This window comes from Lontra canadensis, unplaced genomic scaffold, assembly GCF_010015895.1.
Source record: "Lontra canadensis isolate GAN:19392208 unplaced genomic scaffold, GSC_riverotter_1.0 scaffold128, whole genome shotgun sequence".
NCBI lineage: Eukaryota > Metazoa > Chordata > Mammalia > Carnivora > Mustelidae > Lontra > Lontra canadensis.
In genome coordinates, this window is record NW_022631122.1 from 1,886,913 (window position 1) to 1,908,348 (window position 21,436).

The 21,436-nt window shown below is 36.1% G+C and overlaps 1 protein-coding gene and 1 long non-coding RNA gene across 7 annotated transcripts in view; both read right to left on the reverse strand.

The window, feature by feature from the left end:
• The window catches only part of CHD2 (chromodomain helicase DNA binding protein 2), a 113,318-nt gene extending 108,053 nt beyond the window's left edge, over positions 1 to 5,265 (reverse strand). For 2 of the 3 annotated variants that reach the window (XM_032842338.1, XM_032842337.1), the window contains exons 1-2: positions 4,331 to 5,263; positions 3,845 to 3,977 (exon numbers count right to left, since the gene is read on the reverse strand). In XM_032842338.1, the coding sequence (XP_032698229.1) occupies positions 3,845 to 3,906 (62 nt within the window). In that variant the 5' untranslated portion in view covers positions 3,907 to 3,977; positions 4,331 to 5,263. Of the gene's footprint in view, positions 1 to 3,844; positions 3,978 to 4,330 lie in introns of all 3 variants that reach the window. The other variant, XM_032842339.1, reaches the window with a different exon arrangement.
• Positions 5,266 to 7,087: 1,822 nt separating this feature from the next.
• Positions 7,088 to 21,185, reverse strand: LOC116857886. 4 transcript variants are annotated; one of them, XR_004380825.1, is made up of 6 exons: positions 20,762 to 21,185; positions 20,188 to 20,386; positions 18,391 to 18,459; positions 17,755 to 17,841; positions 12,071 to 12,140; positions 7,088 to 7,461 (listed from the first exon to the last, which is right to left on the reverse strand). It is a non-coding gene; the product is annotated as an uncharacterized LOC116857886 (long non-coding RNA). The 4 variants fall into 4 exon arrangements; XR_004380823.1 differs by lacking the exon at positions 20,188 to 20,386 and having other exon boundaries at positions 20,762 to 21,152; XR_004380826.1 differs by lacking the exons at positions 20,188 to 20,386; positions 20,762 to 21,185 and adding an exon at positions 20,433 to 20,456.
• Positions 21,186 to 21,436: the final 251 nt, after the last annotated feature.

The following is a 21,436-nucleotide window of genomic DNA, read 5'->3' on the forward strand; positions in this document are numbered from 1 at the left end:
TTAACAGTATTTATAGTTAAGTGAAAACTCCTACGCTCTTTTGTACTTATCCCCGTAATTTTAGAAATAAATCACTTTGCACATACTGACCTGAGTTTTCCTCCATCAAATGCCAACTGAGAAAATGTATGGTACCAAGTAAAAACGCACGGGGACAAGTTCAAACAATCCTCCCTTTGTTTATGAGCCATGATTAGGTAACAGCTGTAACACCCTTAGAACGTCTCACTTTAAACAAAAGTATCTCCTGAGTTAAAAGGTTTTGGTCAATGGTAACAAGATTAAGTTTACTAATCTCTTCACACTGAACAGAAAAAAAAAAAAAAAAAAAGACCCGCTAGGATATGAGAAAGCAAAGCGGGGAGGGGGAAAAAATGTAGAAAGCTGGCACGTTTTCGATTTGAAGGTTTCCGATTAGCGCCTTTTACTGTCGCCTGAAGTAGAAGCCGCTCCTGAGAGAACACCCTTCCCAGGGATGGGCAAAGGAATACACGCCGCAGGGTGCGGACGGCTAGAGGGAAGGACGCAGACGGCTGCCAGAGGCGAAATCAGCAGGGAAGAGGCCGCCCACCGGAAAGTCCCAGCCAGCGCTTCGCTCCCTTCCCTTTCCTACCCCCGCCCCCGAAGGCTGCTGGCTCGCTAGACGAAGAGGAAGCACCCTGGTTGCGCACGCAACCCAACGTCACTACGTCCGCTCCTCCCAGGAGCGAAGCGACGCGCCTTACGTCGCGGGGCGGGACCTGCCGGAGGCCGCCGCTGTTGACCCACTGTTACCAGGCGTGCGCACAGCCAATCAGCAGCAGGCGCTGACGCCGGCGCCGGCCGGCCTTTGAACTCGGCACGGCAACTTCCTGCTGTTTGGCGAGTACACAGTGCAATGCAGTATGTCTGTCAGCGCTGCGGCACAAAGGAACAGCCATTTTGTGACTGAGCTGGACCTGCACCAAGATGCCAGGGGCTCACAGAGCTGCTGCCTGCGCTAACTACCGAGCTGCCCTTTATTTTAGCATCAGAGAACCAAAAAAGGGGAGGCGGGCGGGGGGGGGAAGGAGTTTTGATATTTCAAGTTTCCATTCAATTTTCAGTATTTTCAAAAATCCCGATTCTTAAGAATTATCAGCATCATAAAATGGCTGCCACTTAAAAACTGCCTGTTCAGTCCACAAGCAACTGCATTATGCCATTTCTAATTAGCCCCACGATCTTAGAGTAACTGCCAAAAGGCTGATTAAAAAGCAGAAGATTTTGCCCGCACCGCAGGTTGTCAAAATAAATCTGGTTCAAAGGCAGACGATTTAGAGATAAATTTAATAAACTGTCTCAGTTCTTTAGATAAAATTGCAAACGCAGCGTCCTCGAACACACAGAACTCTTTGTGTGCACACAGTTCCAGTCACATCCCTTCTCTCCTGTCTCCATTTTTTAGTATTACTGAAGTTACCCCAAACTGCCAATTATTTAGGTAAGAAGTATGTAGCATACAGTTCTATATACGCCCTTCACTAAAACTTTTAAATATTTAAAAACTTTACAGAGTTATCAAGTATTTAAAATGGTATTTTTGGAAAGTGAACTTTGTAATCTTCAGAAATCACGATATACAACACACAACAAATTTAAAAGCATTAACAAAAGAATACAGGAATAACAAACTTACAGTCATTGCTTTATTTCCAAAAACAGTAAAGTATGAGGTTTACCTAAACTCGCACTCAATCCTTTCAGATCCTAAACTAATTCTCAGAACAAATTTACTTGACCTGCAAACTCCTTCCTCTCTTGTGGCTCAGGCTACAAGTGATTTTTGTAGTATTCCCTAAATATTAGACTTTGTGCCATAGAAATAGGTCCTTACAAAGAAATTCTGAAAGACTGGAACCAAGTACTAGTACCTGAACAGTCTCCTGAACTTTAACTTCCTAAAAATTACATTAATCTACCACAATAAACACCACTAGCATCCCATTAAGCTTTACAATTTTTAAAGGAAGTGATGTCATAATTATGTACATGTATTAAGGTATGCAATTTCGGGTAAGGAATTTTAAACTCCCATCTTCAAGGAGTCTCTCAGATTTTTTTGAACATCCATCAGGTATGTGAACCAAACTACTTGACAAAATGCATTTAAAAGTACAGTACATGCTTCCTTGTTAACCATAACCCCACTGCCAATAGGTAAATGCATGACAACTTCCAAGTAAGTTTTCTAGGGAGTAAATTATTTTTTTAAAAAACAGCAACACTGCTTAATTTTTGAAATTAGAAGGCAGCCTCATCAATGACGTTAACCACAAACCTTGCATAAGAAAGCCAAAACCTACGTGAGAATATGCAAATCATACATACTCAAGGGAGTAACAATTTTAGGTACTGAATCTTTAATAATTTGTCAAATACACCTGGGGATTCCTATTTCTTCAAATTGCCATTACTTTTCAGAAAAATCAGCTCAGGATTAGTGGAGAAGTTTTCTGATCTAAATCAAACCCAAGTAATGACATGGGTAATTCAGTTCAAAAGACAGCAGTCCAAACTGTATGACAACTCAATTTGCAAAAGAATGTGGATTTAGAAGCAAGAGTCAAAATAGATTAAGTATAATGAAACATAAACTTCAACATTTGTAATAAACCACTTCAAAACTTTCAAATTCACTAACCTAGTAATAAAGTATATTACTTCTATAAAATTATAAAAGTAAAAGCAAAACTGGGGGAGAAAAAAATCATATAACCAATCACATCCTTAACTGCAGGATTTAAAATTCATAATATGACAATTTGTAAGAACACACATCAAGAAATCATTTATATGTACTTTTGAAAATTAATATACAGATCATACAACAAAATGTCTAAGAAGCTTTATTACTTAGTCACTAAGATACTCCAACAAATGTGAAACAAATCGTGATCTGAACAAACAGTATATTTGTAAGCTTCAGAAGATAAAGCATTCCAGGCGACTCTGTCAAAATAAATCAATAAATTTAAAGCAGCTACAACTAAAATGCAAGAATAAGATACTACATATCTACCAACCAGAAAGCACTGTCTGAATATAAGCATATAAATGTAAACCTTAAATATTTTAAATGCAAAATATACAAATATAATCACAGTAACAAACACAAAAGAGAAGTATATTAAGAGTATTCCAGTAGTTCTGTGATCACAGGTTTGATTTCATAAATGCAGGAACTATAACCATAGAGTAAAGGTTTTGATAAATCTTATCAAAATTTCCTAAAATGTCAAGAGTATCAAAAGAAATACAGAGTCAAGTAAAAATATAAACTGAGAGGCATCAGTCAAAGAGTCCTTTTTGCGATTTCATTTTAAAATGTACATTTTTTCATTCATATAACTTTCTCAAACGTCTATTTACTATAATTTACTACCACAAGGCTCCTCTATGGCCTTCAGTTACAAGTTTGGGTATCCTAGATTCTTCAAAGAAAAAATTTGCCTTGTATGTAAAATGGTGCAATGCAGCAATGGCTAAACCGACAAGGTCATTTTTCTACAGCACAAAAACCTGAAAACTGAAATTTATTAACAGAAAAACTGTAGTTTACAGGAAAGGCCCCTTTGAATAAAGGTACCTTACCTTTTGACTGCTGTATGAGGCCTTAAGTCACAACTCAACTTTCATAAATTGCTACCAAAAAATTAGGGTGTGGCATATTAGCAATCTCAAGGTCACGCTTTAAAAAACGAATCCAAATTAGTAAAATACTTAAAATAAAACAGACAGCTTTCCCTGTCTGTCAAGGTAAACAATGTAAGCTGAGGTTTCCCCCCAAAAAAAAGAAAAAAGGAAGAAAGTTGATAGCTCATACCTCGATGCATTGCTGTGTAGCGAACTGTCCTCCTCTTGGCTTTTGTCCTTATTTCTCATCATCTTTTAATTCTTAAATATTAAGGGGGAGGGGGAATCTGTGTTTGCTTTGAAGTCCTGTGCCCAGGTATTTACTGTCAAAAGTTGAAAGAAAGGTAAGGTCCCAGCTTCTATCGATGGTTTTTATTATCAGGAACAAAGTCCTGACGATGTAACGATATTCTTATAACACAACAGCGGTAAGCACCAAAAAACAAAATATTTCTATTTTTTCCTTAAAAAAAAACAAAACAAAAACAAAAACGGATAAACCGAACAGGGAGAATCATCACTATCAATAAGGAAAGTTTCTCAAAGTAACACACTGGATACAAATAACAATCTCTGTATCTTATTGCGTCATCCAGGAATTTCTCATATTTACAGAAAATAAAGCAAACTTATACATATAAATCTTTAAAATTATCACTAACAATCATGGACTTACCTGATCCATGTAGTAGGTCCAAAGCAAGAGTCCTATCTAGTAGTAGAAAAATATCAGATCCCAAATAATTAAAAATAAAAACAAAATTCTCCGTTACAAAAACGAAAAATAAATAAAATAATCCTCCAATATGTTAACTGGCCAAAAAAATAAAGCAACAATTAATACCAAAACGGGTCCGGAAGGAAAAAAACCTCATTAGGAGAGCGCACAAAAATGGAGGTGCGCCATGGCTTCTAAGCTGGAAAAAACAACGACCTGGGCTCTCAGTACGGCTGCTTCTTTCCAACAAGGCACGAAAAGAAAGCTCCTAAAAGCTGCTTTTCTCCCTTAAAAAGGTTCGAATCGACCCCAGCAAGTCACTAGGAGAGGCAGGGGGCTGCGGGGGCCCCCTGAGGCTGCCCGAAAGTTAGGGAAAGTTGCGTAAAGTGAGGCGAAGGCAGGGAGCAGAGCGCGCTCTCTCTAAGGCACAGCCGCCATCTAGAGCCTCCTTCCCAGCTCTGAGAGCTCTGCCTTTGATTGACACTCTCTACATTTACCCCACAACTCAGGTGATGTACCATAGACCCACCCCTTCATCTCCACCAAAAAAAAAAAAAAAAGAAAAGAAAAAAAAAGATCCTCCATCCCAGGGAGCCTGAGGACCCCTACCCCCACACCTCCCTGCCCCTCCAGACCACCCCATCAAGGGGAGGAGGGAGGGTTTCTTAACCCCCTCTGGCTCAAGCACCCTTTTTAAGCCAGAGAGAAATGTAATTTGTTCCTTTTGTCTAAAGATCTGCTAAATATTTCAGTCCTTGAGCTAAAATAACTTCCTCTCTGGACAGGAAGTGGTGTTTTATCAAGCCATTTTGAAAGAGGGATAATTCCTAGAGAATATAAAGCTAAGCTTAAGTATTAATCTTTTTAAAAATTAACCCCCCCATGGGTAAAATGGTTTCTAAATAAAAGCAAAACCTCAATTTCAAAAATTAAATTCAAGTCTTGCCTTCTTTATGAAGCCTAAAATTTATCTAATGACAAAGTTTATGGGGGAATTTTCCATCCCAACTGGAAAAAGGGGTACAACTCAACAGCGCCTCCCTAGTGTTCAGTTGCATTAGAGCAAAAATTAATGCAACTAGCTTTTACCCAAGAACCTCAATCTTTCTTTAAACTTTAATAAAATTCTTTAACCCATTATATATAACCTTGTAAACTTCACCAAAAAATCCTCATAACCACAATGTATTTACTTCACATAGTCACGCAAAACAAAGTTCTTAAATTCAAGAGCATGGAACTACTATGTACACCCTTTAACAAACCCAAGAAACTCCACCTTCAAACCAATACAACACATAATATATCCCAACCATCCCCTTTTATTTCAAAGCAAATTCTAAGCATATACACCCATTCCAACAATGGCAAGTTAGTAACAATTGGTCCTGATGGAAAGTTATCAAAGTAATGTCACAGGGCAAATTCTCCTAAATACCGAAACCATGAGATCTATGGAAACAATATAACTACTAATGCCAAAAACAAACAATTTAACACATTTCTCTCAAACAAGCACCCGAAGAAAACATTCACTCATCTAAAAAAAAATCAACTTTCCTCACTTACATTTTAGTATACCAGAACAATGTCCTCGCCTCATTTAAGAAACCCATTTTAGGTTTATACCTAACAAGACCAACAATGTTGCACCTTGGTAGTAAAATCCATAATCAAAACCTAGTTTCAATTCTATACCTTCTACAAAACTTTAATTTTCTACCAGAATCAAAATCCAAAAGTCCACTTTTGATTTATACAGACCAACCACCTCAAATCAGTTAGTGAGAATAAATATTGCATATGTATTGATCAGAGATGTGTACACTATGGTATTTGATTAGTCACACAAAATGAGTATTTCTCACGAAAAAAAAAAAATTCAACCTGAACTCTTCCTTGTTATCTGTATAATGGGAAAATACAATGAATAAGTCATTTGGTCTATCAAAATGAAGCCTACCCCACTTTTATCATTGTTACTAAAACTGGTATTAGTCAATTATCAATAAATGGAACAGCAGTATTCACCTAGAATTCAAACAATCTAGGACACGGCATGATTTATTTAAATTCCTAAACAGAGTAAGAAAAATAGAAGATAAAGCCTTACCTTCGTATTTACATAAAATGTATTATAGACATTATTGCCACCAAAATCTTAAGTCCTTTTATGAATACCCTAAGGACACTTCCATATAAACCCAATACCTCTTTTCCTGATATTAACCACTAAAACAACAAGAGGCACCAGTTTAAAGGTTCAGATGAATATTCTACTGTAAAACATTATATTAAAAAAGCATAGGTAAAAGAGACCTTTTCCATCAACACAAAATAACTCATAAAAATATTTTATCACTCATTCTGAATTGAGGCAAAACGCATTTTGTTTTATAAGCTTATTACAATCTCATGGCAAATTAAAGTTCCTATTATTACCCCTTGGTAAGTTATTTTCCAAATTGTTCCAAGAAAGCTCAAAATAGCATTCCAACCGAACAACCATCTCTTAATACACAAATTTCCACAACTTTGTGAAAAAAGACAAGTCTTAATCAACCAAGTGAACCCTCTTTCAGCACACCATTTCCATTTTACCAGCTTTATTCAGTATACCTACTGCTGGGGAACTGTAAAGGTCAAAGTGTTAAGGCAGTAATTGAAATTTAATGAAACTTCGGCTTGAAAAAAAAAAAAGCCCAAACTGAGAAATTTTAAAGTGTTAGAAATTTTATTAAAGTTAACATTCCACAAGATCATACTCATACAAATCCAACTGCAAAAATTTCCAGGCATACAAACTAACATCTGTGTTACTGTGCCATCTTCTCCAAATGTCAAAAATGTACTTGTTTTAGGGATACAAAAAGTCTTTAGAAAGTCAAATCCACTGTCCATTTGTGCTGGGTAAGAAACCTATGTCTTCATTCATTTCATGAAATCCATGTTAAAAGAACCCTGTCTTGGTTGTGTATTATCACAGCACTCTTGTATTAATCCATTTTCCTCAAATCCCCATAGTGGACTGCCATCTTGTTTTCTCAGTGGTAGGGTCCATTTGAGAGACTCTTCAAGCTGACTGGGTGCTTGATGAAAACATTAAAAGAAAAAAATGCTGTTGGAATACCGATAATCTTATTCCTTCAAACAGAGAACATCCACCCACCTTGAAGATACTCTTACCATACACAAAGTTTTAATTTTGTAAACTTCTCAAGGAGAGAATCATGGCAAGACTGCAAGCGAGGAACAAAGTTCTTGTACTGTCACAGATACATATGTAACTATAAAAAAGTGGCAATGAATAGTCAAATTTTACATACTTAATGTTGTTACACTGTCAACATTGAGAAGTAAAAACAAAAATTCAAATTCAAAATCCTGGAAAGCTAAATTATAGCAACACTATATATTCTAAATCTCAATGCAGAAAACTTTCCAAACTTCTTCAAATAAAACTAATTATGGAAAAGAATTTTGAGATTAAGGGGAAAAAAAAAAAAACCCAAAGCAGTGGATAACCACATAGTTTTTCAGTTCAACAGATGTTAATTAATTCTGCTTAGGTAACACAAATGGCCAATAGAGATGCCACCATCTTCAGCAACTTATTTGAGAATACAGGAAAAATATGTAGCTGACTAGAGAAAAAAAAATGATAAAAATGTAAAATATCTATGTGGCCTATTTGGTATTTGCCATAAATTGCTATCAGATTTCAAATTAAGTGCAAGTAAAATACTTCTGTTGCCGAGGTTATCAAATGTTCCTCATAGAGAAACAAATCCATTACTTAAATAATTTGACCTAAAGGGACTAAGTGGGAAACCAGGATATTCTGCTATTAAATGATCTGATCTATCATGAGCAAACGTAATTGCAAAGATAAATTTTAACTCTGGTCTTCACCAATTTTGCAGCTCTCAAACTAAATTTGTACATATAAAGTCTGGGTGACTAGATTATTAAATATAAGGCATTTTTGCTCTTCAGGTACTTAAATCTTATCTCCTAAACTATAATTAGGATCTGTTGTCTACATACACTAAATAAGTATCTACTTAAGTAAACTACTTGATAACTAACTACTTGATAACTACTAACAAGTAGTAAACTACTTGATAACTACTACTCATATTTAAAAACCGACTAAAATTGAGTGTCACATCAGTAATAAACATCAAATGCAAGATGCTTCTCCTTAACATACTTTACTGGTTTCTCTCCACCAAAAGTAAGAACTACACAACTCATCCATTCTTCGTATCAATGAAGTATCTTCCATTTGAACTACTCATTCCCTAAAACGGACATATATTACTATACAGAAGTATTAAAAATAAAAGTACCATCATTTCTCTTGTATTGTTTATTATAATTTCTTCCCAATCTCCGTTATTACATTGCAAGATCAAGCTCTAAATAAAGTTGGAGATGTAAACACGATTATGGATCAACAATGACACTAATGTACTGATAACAAGTTTTAATTATTTCAATGGCTAGAAGTGAAATGTATTCAGTTTGGTACATTAAATGATAAACTCAATGCTTTATATTCTTTTGCCACAGGACAAGAGGTAAAATTTATCCAGGACACTGAAATTTCCTTTTAAAAATCATTATTTTAAAAAAATTTCAAAAGAAAACCTAATGACGTTAAAATCATTCTAAAATTGTTCAATAAAATGCAATAGTTTGTGTGACAAGAGGTTAGAAAATACTAGCATATTGATATTCTATCACGTTACATGTTTAAGATGACTAAAAAAAGACATGCCACAAGAGCAAACAACTCTTGTGACATTAAAAAGTCATAATCGGTCTTCCACTCCTATAAAGCCAATGAAAAGCAAAAAGTGAGAATTTTATTAATATACAGAAGTGCTCAGTCAAGCATCAAAACACCTTAAAAAAAATCAATGAGGGATTTGTGAGTAAGCCATTTACTTTCATGGAATTCCAAATTCTTGAAAAGACTAAATTTGCAAATAAGCAAATTTATGTTACAAAATAAAAAAGAAAGTAGGCATGAATTCTGTGAGCCTGGATCTTTTCTTAGTAACAAAATCCACAGTTCTTCATCTGTAAAACAGAAATAGTAGTACCTACCTCATGTGGCAGTAGTGAGAATTAAATTAGTACATTTACAGCTTTACATTACCTGGCATATAGAAAGACCTCAATAAATGTTATTCAGCTACTATTCCCATATAACAATAACCAAAGTACATGGAGATCTAAAAATTAAACTTACTAATCAAAATAATTTATATTCCAATAACAACAAGACCTCTGAAAAATCCATTGGATCAATGGGGTCAATTATTTAAAGACACTTTCTGCTTTAAAGAGAATTTAATCATGCATTAAAGTAACATTGGTACAGAAAACTGAGTATGGTTCAGATATCAAAGCCTTACTATACATCTCTCCAGTAACTTGTGAATTACTGCAGACATACTGAAATGATGATGGTTTGATCTAGAATTCCATCATCAAACAGACCTAGACCTTTTGTATATTTTACATACAGGCTTCAAGCTTATTCTATAAACAGGTAGAATTTTTCCACCCTGTTCACAGCTGAGATCTTCTTTTTAAGGAAAATTGTTCTAAGAAAATTCCCAAAAGCAAAAGTAAAGGTTTCTATGATAAGAAGGTACTAACAGCTATCTCTTAAAATCCCTAAGTACTGTACATCCAGAAATTTAAGAATGTAAAATTGGACACGGTCTTCTCTTTAAATTCTAATTCAGTACATTTGTTCCAAAATCAAAGATATTGTAAAATAAAGTAAGTCAGCTGAAATGCAAGCAAGTGACGTAAGCTGAAATGAGATTCATTACTTTACAAGGGGCTCTGCTAAAATAAGCATAAGCCATCTCCTTACCTCTACTTCCCATCAACTCCCATTTTTAATACCACCAAAAAATGTGGGGGATAGGGAGGGGCACAAGGAAAAAGAAATGATTAAAGATTCTTAATTTTAAAAGTAGATGGCTCTAATAATGCCACAATAAATTAATGTTAATGTATGTCACTTTGAAACTCAAATAGTTATTGCAAAACCAAAGGGACAAAAGCATGTAAAAGAATGATAAGCAGAAACTGATCCTTTCCATCATGTAATTAAGATTCTTGGTGCTTATGACTTGACAACAGTCTTCTTTGTGCTGGTCTTTAAACTTGAAAATATTTAATACTGAACTCACACAGGTTGTCCTATGACAGAAAGTAGCTTGAATCCTCAATAGAATTATAATGTAAGTCTGGGTGCTAAATACAGTGGGCATAAAAACCAACCACAAAATTATTTTAAAAAGACCAGCCAAATGTTGATCACCAAGAGAGTAAGATGAATTATGGTAACTAAGAATCATCTAAAGTTGTACAATCAAATCAAATCTTTCCCTTTGTCCCTATTATTAGTTTAAAATCGGACATGTACATGTTAAGAGACTGAAAGTTGTAGTTCCTTGTCCCTTTCACTCTTTATGGAGTCAAGGTTTTCATTTTCAGACACATTAAAAATAATTAACGCATTAAAATTTCTATTTTAATAATGAATTTAACTTTTGTTTTCCAATTAGACCTAAGCCAATAGTTGACAAATAATGTTTAACAGAAATGATATACCATAAATAACATAGTTATTGAGCATCCACTATGTGCCAGGCAATTAATCTCTTTAAAATGAGACATGAGATCAATAATTGTACATCAGGAAGTTTTCAACTCTGGCCTCACTATCCCCATAAAACCTTAACAAAAAAACCCAGAACTTCACCTTCTGTGGGACCTAGTAGCCATTATATAATGGAAGTTAAGTACTAATTAGGAACAAAATTATCTTCTAAAATCTACATCCCCAAATGTGATTCAAAAATATTTATGAAAGAGGATTAATAATCATACCTATAAAGTCCTGTCAATAATAAATAAATCCTTTGGAGGATTCATCCAAATTCATTTCTACACTCTCTTCTCACTTTTTCTCATGTTGGGCGTTAGAATGTTACAAAGCAGTAGTAACCAAGTCTTCTAAAATCAAAGCATATCTCACTGTGAAAAGAACTTTTTGTTGTACCTTTTTTTAAGGCACAACTTTTTTTAAGGAAAGTTCAGAATTACTTTGTATCTTAAAACTGTTACATTGAAATCCATTGAAAGTATGTTCTATTACCAAAGGAAAACCCAAGGGCTTCTGAGTTCTACACAAGAAGGATTAAGCTGACACAAGAGATGGATCTAGGACAAGGACAGGTAAGCTTTCTTTATAGAACAGGGCTTGTGACCATTAGCTACAACTACTCTCAACTCTGCAGCTACAGTGGGAAAGGAAACACAAACTATGTGTAAATGAAAGAGCCTAGCTGTGTTCCAATAAAACTTTATTTACAAACATGGGGGTATGACTTTACCACAACCTAATTCTAGGGTGAAATGTTGAAGTATGTTCATACGTGGGTTACTTTGCATTCTGTCAGAGTTTAAGAAAGAAAATGACAGGTTGGAATATACAAGCAAAAACTTTAATCAGCTTCACACACATCTAACCACATTTTTTATTTTTGTACTGCTTTGAGCTTCACTAAATCCCTTTGTTTCTAGAACTCTGACTCAATTATTCAAATTTCCAAAGTCACTTTTAATTTAAAAACAGATTAAACATGAAAATTAAATAAAACTTACTAAATGCTTCCACCAACATCTACTACGTTGTACAGGCCCTTTAGAGAATTCGGTCTCTGGAGTCACATTTCTGCAGGAAACAAAAAGAATATAATTTTATGCAAAGAAGATAAAAATAGACTACTAAAATGTCATGATTTATTCCAGAATTTCCAAACAAGAATCATCAACCAGAAGACCAAGACATACATTTATTTACAAACAAAATAGTCCAAGCAGAAGGTAAGTTCTAACCCGGAGGTTTTTAAATCTGACTATATAGAAGGCTCACCTGTGGAGTAAGTTACTATAAAAACCATGCCTAAGTCTCATTCACCAAGAACTCCCAACAGAGTAGATAAAATTTGGTCTTTCTAAATTTAATGGACATCAGGGTATAGTACTAGCTGTTTAACAGAGCCCAACATAACTTTTTTTTTTTTTTTTTTACGATTTTATTTATTTGAAAGCACACACCAGCAAGGTGGAAGTGCAGAAGGAGAAGCAGGCTCCCCACTGAGCAGAGAGCCTGATGTGGGGCTTCATCCCAAGACCATGGGATCACAACCTGAGCAGAAGGCAGCCACTTAACCAACTGAGCCACCCAGGCGCCCCTCCAACAATCATTTAACAGTACAGGATTATCCAAAATTTCTGGTTGTTCATCTAATCCACTTTCAAGAGTTGGCTTGTTGAGTTTTTTTTTTGTGTGTGTGTGTTTTTTTTTTTTTAATTCACTGATTTAAGAGATGGTGAGAGAGCTAGCACAAGCGGGGAGGAAAGGGAGAAGCAGGCTCCCCGATAAGCAGGGAACCCCACATGGGGCTCAATCCCAGGACCCCAGGATCATGACCTGAGCTGAAGGCAGTCACTTAACTAACTGAGCCACCCAGGTGCGCCCCACTTTCAAGACTTCTAAAAGAAAACTTCCATTACCCACTTGCCATGATGTTTCTCACTCATTAAAAGCCATATTATTTCACATCATCATGTACTTTAATCTATTTTAAGATAAGTAGAAAGGAAATCTTAGACAAAATTTCAAAATACTTTTATTACCAACTGTAGAGACCTACTCAAGCAGCACTAACACCTTTTTTTAAAAATACGTAACTGATAACAAAAGTCTCATATACACGCTATTCTCTAGTTAGACAGAAATGCCCCATAAACTATACATGGAAAATGAGGTTTCAAATGCCCTCTGAATAAAGGTATGTATTTTTCAGTCACTCTGCTCTTAAGTATGATTATCATAATCATAACATGTAGAGCTATCAAAAACCTCTAAGTCAATACTAAAGGGAAATAATTTGGGGTGCCTAGGTGGCTTAGTCGTTTAAGCATCTGCCTTCCGTTCACGTCATGATGGGGGGGGGTGTCTTGAGATGAGGCCTGTATCACACTCCCCACTCAGCAGGAACTCTGCTTCTCCCTCTCCCCTTCCCCCTGCCTGTGCTAGTTCTCTCTCTCAAATAATTAAAATCTTAAAAAAAAAAAAAGTGTAGTAGTTTAAGGCTTTTTAGAAAGCAGGATAGTTTAGGATTTAAGTTACCTACTCACACTCTATCCATGACTAAGATTTCGAATTTTCAAATTATAAGGCAAGTTCCTAATTATACTGCCAAATCCAAATCCCTTCAGTCATTTAGACTAATCATAATCAAGAAATACAGCAAAGATCTGCTTCAAAATTGCCTCGAAGAATTACGATGCTAAAATATACTACCAAGTTAACAAATGAAGCAATTTACAAGAAACAGCATTATTTACCTTTAAGCTTCCAAATTTAATCTGACCTTAATAGGGTATACAGCTTGTTAACAAAAACAAGTACTAAATCAACCAAATGAACTAAACTAATTTAACTCCTAAGAGAAAGATGGAATTGACTTCCATTGGCAAAAGGAATATCTGAGGGAAATCCTTCACACTGGTCCAACAATGTGATTAAAAAGCTACCTATGAGTAAGAGTATGTGCCTCACTCCACCAAAACAAAAGAGGACTTGGATCTCACTTTGCACCACTTCAAAAATTACTGACACCAATGTAATCTACCATAACATCTCCTTCCCCAAAATTGAGAAAGTAGGACTCTGCCTTCCTTTGAAAAGGGTGGGAAGGAGCCAAGTTCTGCTTAAGCAGACTACAAAAGTTGGTAATTGTGCTCATATTCCTACCTTTAAGAGTCTGCAATATTATAGATTTTCATTTAATATAAAATTATAAGTGTAATGTATATTTTGACTTCTGATCTTTTTATATTAAAAGGCAAAGACTCTTATCTTTATTAGCCCACAGTGCTTTTCTTAAATATAGATTGTATCAACTTTTAACCTGTTAAAGTCCTTAAAACATTTACATTTAAATTAATAAAATCTGAGAGCATTCTGAAATAAAACCTTCCATATAAATAAGGTAGCGATAAAGTCATTAACATTCGTAAGTCAACTCAGAAACCGTTAAAGTTAAGCAAACTATATTCATCATCTAAATTAAAATGATTATGATTATTATGTAGTACACATTTGGGTATAAATTGCTTGTTTGGGAAATATTCATTATCAAATAAATAGCTTAATTTCAAAAAGCAAAGGATTATTTTCCAAAACACAGATCTAGCCTGTACAATGTACAAATCAAAACTTCATCTGGGGGGCGCCTGGGTGGCTCAGTGGGTTAAGCCGCTGCCTTCGGCTCGGGTCATGATCTCAGGGTCCTGGGATCGAGCCCCGCATCGGGCTCTCTGCTCAGCAGGGAGCCTGCTTCCTCCTCTCTCTCTGCCTGCCTCTCTGCCTGCTTGTGATCTCTGTCAAATAAATAAATAAAATCTTTAAAAAAAAAAAAACAAAAAACTTCATCTGGTTGTAGAGAACATGCTACCTGAATGTTATGAAAACAATCAAATCATATAGTTTTTATTTATGAACTTCAGAACATCCCTGAATTTAAATTGTAAAGGTTAATTACATTCAGAAATAACAGCCAATTTGAAAATTCTAAGTTTGTATTGAGCCACTCAACCTAAGAATGGGAAAGTAGCTGGTAAATTGAAGATACGTATCTTTGAAGCATAAAAATTTCTTAAAAGAAGTCGATTATATCAAGCACGTAAATGATAAATCCTCATTTATAACTGTGATAGCCAGATGCAAATGTTACATTAAACACACTAAATTTTAAGTATATTTAATCATTAGGGGGAAAATCCAACAATTTTTTACTGCAACATTCTAAATCCCACTTGTTTAAATACAATTTCACACCTTAACTATTTTTTAAAAATCAACCTTCTAACATCTGCATTTATATTAATATTTTGGAATGCATACCATCAACAAAGTTAGGTATACTCTATTACCTGGGTCTCATGTTACCCAACCCACTTCTTCACAGAAACAGCATACATAATTTCTAATGCAAAAATTACAAAAACTGTTCTCCAATTTGCATAAAGGAGTTAAAATACTCCTTAAAATTATTTTTAACCACACAATTAAGGGCTAAAGTATCTTCTTAAGAGATTAGAAACTCCAAACACTTTCTGTAGATTAGGAGACTAATGTCTACAGAGAATGTCAAGATTACAGGGCTAATCTACATTTACAAGTTCATCTCCTGATGGCTGAATCACAGCTGTATTTTCCACTCTATCACACACACCTCATTAACAAAGATGGAGATGTCCTCTTATTACCTTTTTCCCCTTATGCCTCTCAACAAAAAAATCTCAGGAGAGAAAGTAAATTAATTGGTTGTCCAGATCAAATTTTTAAATAATCAAAAAACTACAAATAACACAATTCAACTTGAAAGAAAATTTATACTCAAAGTTACCTATATCATGTAATGCAGCCTCTAAGTGTCATACCATAGTTCATGAAAACCTTGTAATTAACTATGGGCATGCATGGCTGCTTTCATTTCTGTGGAATTTCAGGTACTTTTTAATAGTACCATAATAACAAATGCAATGAAACCTAGTCACCAATTCGATAGGTGATTTTTAGGATTCAAAAGTTCGTTCAAATGACAAAATAAAAATATTTAAGTATCACTTCAGTTCTGAAGCAAAATACAGTAGTAAACTAGTAAGTTACTTTTTTAAGAAATTTGGGAATTTAAAATAGTATCTACATTTATATTTGCCCTCACGTGTCCATTACTTTTGTCCATCAAATGTATTGCCCATTTTTACAAGCTTGGACCAAGCAGCAAATACCAGAACACTGAATATAAGCATCATCATGAAGGTTGACGTAGATGTAAGACCTTTTTTAAATGTGATTTGCTATAACCCTTTATCTTACTGGTGATAAAAGGGAAGCTGTACTCCATCAGATTGGGGACTAATTTAGAAGTTACTGTATCATTTAGATTTTGTTCCTATTTATTGATACTGAAGTAAAAAAAAAAAAATCATCATTTAACACATCTTATGTTCATCCATTCATTTTTTATTTTAATGGGTCAAACTGTACCTTCTTCGGTAGCCCATTATAAATTTGCTGATTTAAACTTAAAATCACATTATATTTCATATACATTTGTGTCTAAGAGGCCCAATTCTCAATTTTTCTAACAGTGCCCAACCACATTTGTAAAATAATCTAATATCCTATCACTTCTATACAAGAAACCATAACCTTGGCATTTATGTTAAAGGTTAAGATGAAAAATGTTTCATTTTTTTTCTGTATGATGTTAGATCTTTAAAAACACTATAGTCAAGTCTTAACATTGTTTTCTTTTGCACACTAAACACAAATTTGATGAAACTGCAGAATGACTGAAAAGGAAAAATTAAGCTACAACAAATACAATAAAAATATTACCTTTATCACCTACTTCAATGAATACAATAAGCCAACATCAAGAGATAAAAGATTTTCCACATTTCAAGGACAAAGATAAGCTTGCCTTTGTATTACTTATTCGGCTATTCTTAAAATTTTCCAAGATATCTCTTACTATATATACATATTTCCTCTGCATCAGCTTAGCAGCAATTTCCATGTTCAGTGTTAACTCATAAGAAACATTTCTTGAAAATTATCAGCAAATTTTTTTCATTCACATATTTAGTTTTAAGTGTCAAAGTATCCCATACACGTTGAAAATTATTTCTCCCTTTTACGCTTTAGAAACAATTTTACCAAGGTTAGATTACAGATCTCTTCAGATGCATTATTCTCATTTCCTGTAAGATAACTCATTTTACTACCTATTTGAAAACAAAACTGTAAAAATAGGGAAAATGAGTATATTAAATCTACTAATAAGAACTAAAATATGAAAAGTATCTTCACTTTTTAAGATATAGTTCTTTCAAGAATTGGAGATCAGCAAAGGCAAAATTCTAGGGCATTTCAAAAACATGATCTCCATCATCAAAAAAATGGCTAAAGAATTTCAGATTATAAAAACATATGATTGTGATAACTCAACTACTGATTTAACCATAATCCTGAAGCAGATTACTAAAAATTACTGTCTTACTCTCTGATATGAATTACGTATATCAACTTTTAATAGAACATGAAAGTGCTTTGATATAAGGTAAAGGAATTTGATGGGCTTTTTTACTCAGCTCCTTTTCAAGATAAAGAGTCTACATTTTATGTTTAACTGACAAACTTTAGTGGTATTTTCCTACTCAAATGTTGGTAGCTATTTAAGATGCTAAATAAAACGTTTACTTACTTGCTGTATAAAATAGAGACTTCTGCGAATATTTCTTTTATACTCAAGGATAAAACTCCATGGTTCTCAGTCTTCAAAATGGCATACCTTTGGGGGAGGGAGGGAAACACACCAATAATCTAAACAATTTATTGATGGAACAATGAAACAGCGAATACTGTTTTAAAACTTTTATTATGTAACTGAAAACAAAAACTAAAAGCTATGCTCACAAAACTTGATTTTTAAACTGTTCTTCCCTAAAATCTACTATGAATAGTAACTGGTTCAAATTTTCCAATAAATTCATTTCTTTAAATACTTAAAAAATTGTTTGTACAGTACACTAGAGAATTAAAAAGAGAAAAACGTATCTCTGGTTCACCGTTTTTCTCAAAATACAATCAGTCTTTTCTTGCTCCCAAAATTAAACAAAGGCTTAAGAGACCTTCAGTATTTTAAACTATTCAAAAGGCACATTAAGTTACAATGGCTCAGCACATATACTCTTCATTCAATGGTAAGGTTTAAAGGCTTAAAATTTTTCCAGATATTTAGTTTACTCATAATCACCACTTCCTAGAAAATCAAAGAGCAAAATAAAAACCAAACAGGCTTATTTCTGTGTGAAAGTAATAAAAATTTACCCAGTCTTACCTCAAATAAAAGAGCTGTATTTGTTCAGAACCATCATCAACCAAATTTAATTTTAATCTTGTGAGTTACCTTAAAAAAAAAAAAGATGGTATCAATGTTTTGATTTTTTTTAACAGTTCTTGGCCAAAGTTTCAGTGTGATGAAACAATGAGAAAATATTCCAAATACATGATCTATGGACAAATTTAGGAACGGCTCATCCACACACTACCTTTACATTTAAGGTTGCAATTATTTCTTATCTTAATGATGTATCAATCTTTGTTTTCCTCATCTTTTAGTGGCATGGACAAACACTAGATATTAAGGCACTGAGATTAAATAAACTTCAGAAAATGCACATCCTCAAGACAGATTTAGGATTATAACCTTGTTTTTTTATTTTTCTTTTGATGCCAGGTAATACACAAAACAAAGGAAAAGTACCGTTTTTAAACACTGAAATCATCTTAAAATTCCCACTGCCATCTAGAAATACCTTTTACAATTATGAGCAATTAAATATTAACTCCTCCAGGAGAAATTAGTGAAGTTAAAATGGCTAATCGTTACTTTAAATTTTTAAACCACAAGTTACTTGATCTCACCAAGTGTGATATTAGCTTTGTTTTTTAAACAAGTCTAAAACATGTAGTATCTATGACCTTTATTCAATTTCAAACCAGGGTCTTGAACATTATCAGTCTCTCCCTTCCCCCATTTCTCCCGTAAAAAGATCTTCTGAGGTTAAAATAGCTAGCAATTATTTTGTATTTCAGTATTCAAAAAAGGGCCTGAAAAAAACAGATTCAGAATATACATTTAAAACTACTTTCAGTGTTTGCAAATTTCAAAAATGTTGTTTTGAAAAACCAAAATTGGTAAGGATTCTGTAAAATCAAGATATGCGCAACTGATGTAACATGTAGCACTGTATGAATGCTATTCGGAACATAAAACAATTTCACTGACAAAAATACCATCAGAAATACAGTGGATTACACCAGTAACTTTTATTTTCTAGGTACTACTAAATCCGCCCAACACTATTTTTACGTAGATCTGCACCTTTACAACACAAGAGCCACCGCAGAATGAAGACAAATATATTCTAAAATACACAAAGGTTTGTGCATCTGTGGTTTGTTCTTCAAACCATTAAACTTACATCCCCTATTTTTTAAACTCACAACTATACAGGACTCTGCAAATTTTCAAGAAAGCAATATTTATTACTAAAATACTATTCCGTTTTAAGCATATCTAGATTTTTATGCATGCAACAAATGCAACAAATATGGCTCCTCTTCATCTCCCATTACCGAGAACAGTCCTACTTTAATATTTACACTACGAGAAAGTAACTTCACAAAGAGATTTGGCGTCAGAATATTCCTTTGTAAAAGTTTTGCCAACCATGGCTTGTGCTAACAGACATTATTGTTAAAAATAAGAAAATGATGAACTTCAACTTTTTGAAGTCCAGGAACTGATCCAAGTACGTTCTAACATTCAGGTGTGGTAAGTTACAGATAACGGCTCCTTATGACCTTTTAAAAAGTACCAAACAGTCTATTTAAGCCTTATTCAAACGTGAGAATGTCAACTAATCCCGGCGTAATTAGTCGGTAAAATAAACTATCTTAATCAAACGTCATCGTCTAGCATCGAAATTAAAACCTATTTCCATTAAACAGCCTAGACGGTATAGTAAACTTATCTTCGTAATTTCTGAAATACCAGCGGCACTTCCCCAACTTGCATTTTTTTTTTAAAGACAACCTTAACGTCACAGAGTATTTAATCAGCAGCAAGTACCTTCTCATCTGTAACACTGCAGCCGTTTTCAAAATCGGCTTTGAAAGAGTTAAAAGCCAACACCCAAAAGAAAAAAAAAAAAAGCAAGTTTTATTTTTGTTTAAACGTAGTCAGGCTTCCATTGTTCTTTTAAATTCGACCACGAAGATGAGCTCCCACCTCGCCGGAAAGAGGTTAAAAAGCTCCCCCATTGGAGAATCTGAAAGGAATTTTTTTTCCTTACCCTAAATATCAAAATAACTCACCCGGACAGAAAGGGGCTCTCCTCGCGCGGTCCCCTTCGGGCTCCCGCCAGCGGTCACCCGCCGCCGCCCCTTTCCCGGCCGGGAAGCTGCGGGCAGCGAGGCCGCCCCCCGTGGGGTCTGCCGCGGGGCCCCGCGCGCCCCCCGGCTCCGGCCCCGCGGCGCCCGGCGCTTCCCGCCGGGAAAGCCAGCAGGCGACGCCGGCGGGGCTGCTCGGGGAGAGCCGGCCGGCGAGGCCCGGCCCGCCACCCCCTCCTGCTCGCGCGCTCAAGGACATTTTGCTTTTCCTCCCAAGGACAAAGGACAATAAAAGGAGCCGGGGAACCACTCACCGGGTCCGAGCGCGGCTGTCGGCACCTCCTGGCCGGCTGCACCCGCGTTCCGCGCCAGACCGACCGCCCGAGCCTCCCGCCCGTGCCGGGTCGAGCCGCCGGGGCCCCGGGGAGCCTCCGCGGCCGCTGCCGCAGCGTCGCTTTCGGCGTCGTGGGCCCGGCCGCCCCGGGAGCCTCTGCCGCGGGCTCCGACACCCGCGCGCGGCCCGCCTCGCCTCAGCCGCGACCGCTTCGCTCCCGCGGGCCTACGAGCCGCCCGGGCGCAGCTTCCCGCCGGTCGGCGGGCCCCGCGGCCGCAGCGGAGCGCCTGACAGCTCGGGGTGCTGCTGCCTCTCCGGCCATCTTGTGCCGTGTGTGTGTGGTGTCTCTCCCGTCTCCTCTCTCGGCTTTACTCCCTCCTCCTCCTCCCCCCGCCCCACACACCACACAACATGGCCTCTTCGCTGCGGCGGCGGCTGCGGCGGCAGCAGCAGCCTCCGCCGCGCTCTTGCCCGCTCCCCTCCCCCACCCTCCCCGCCTCCCGCCCGCAGCCCCACGTCCCAGCGCGCAAGCGCGCCGCCGCCCGCCCGCCTCGGCCATTGGCTCCGAGAGCTTCCTGCCTCCCCTTCCCGGGAGCGGCCTCACGCACGCTCGCAGGCGTCTTCCTCCCCCCTAACAACAACTACTTCAATACTA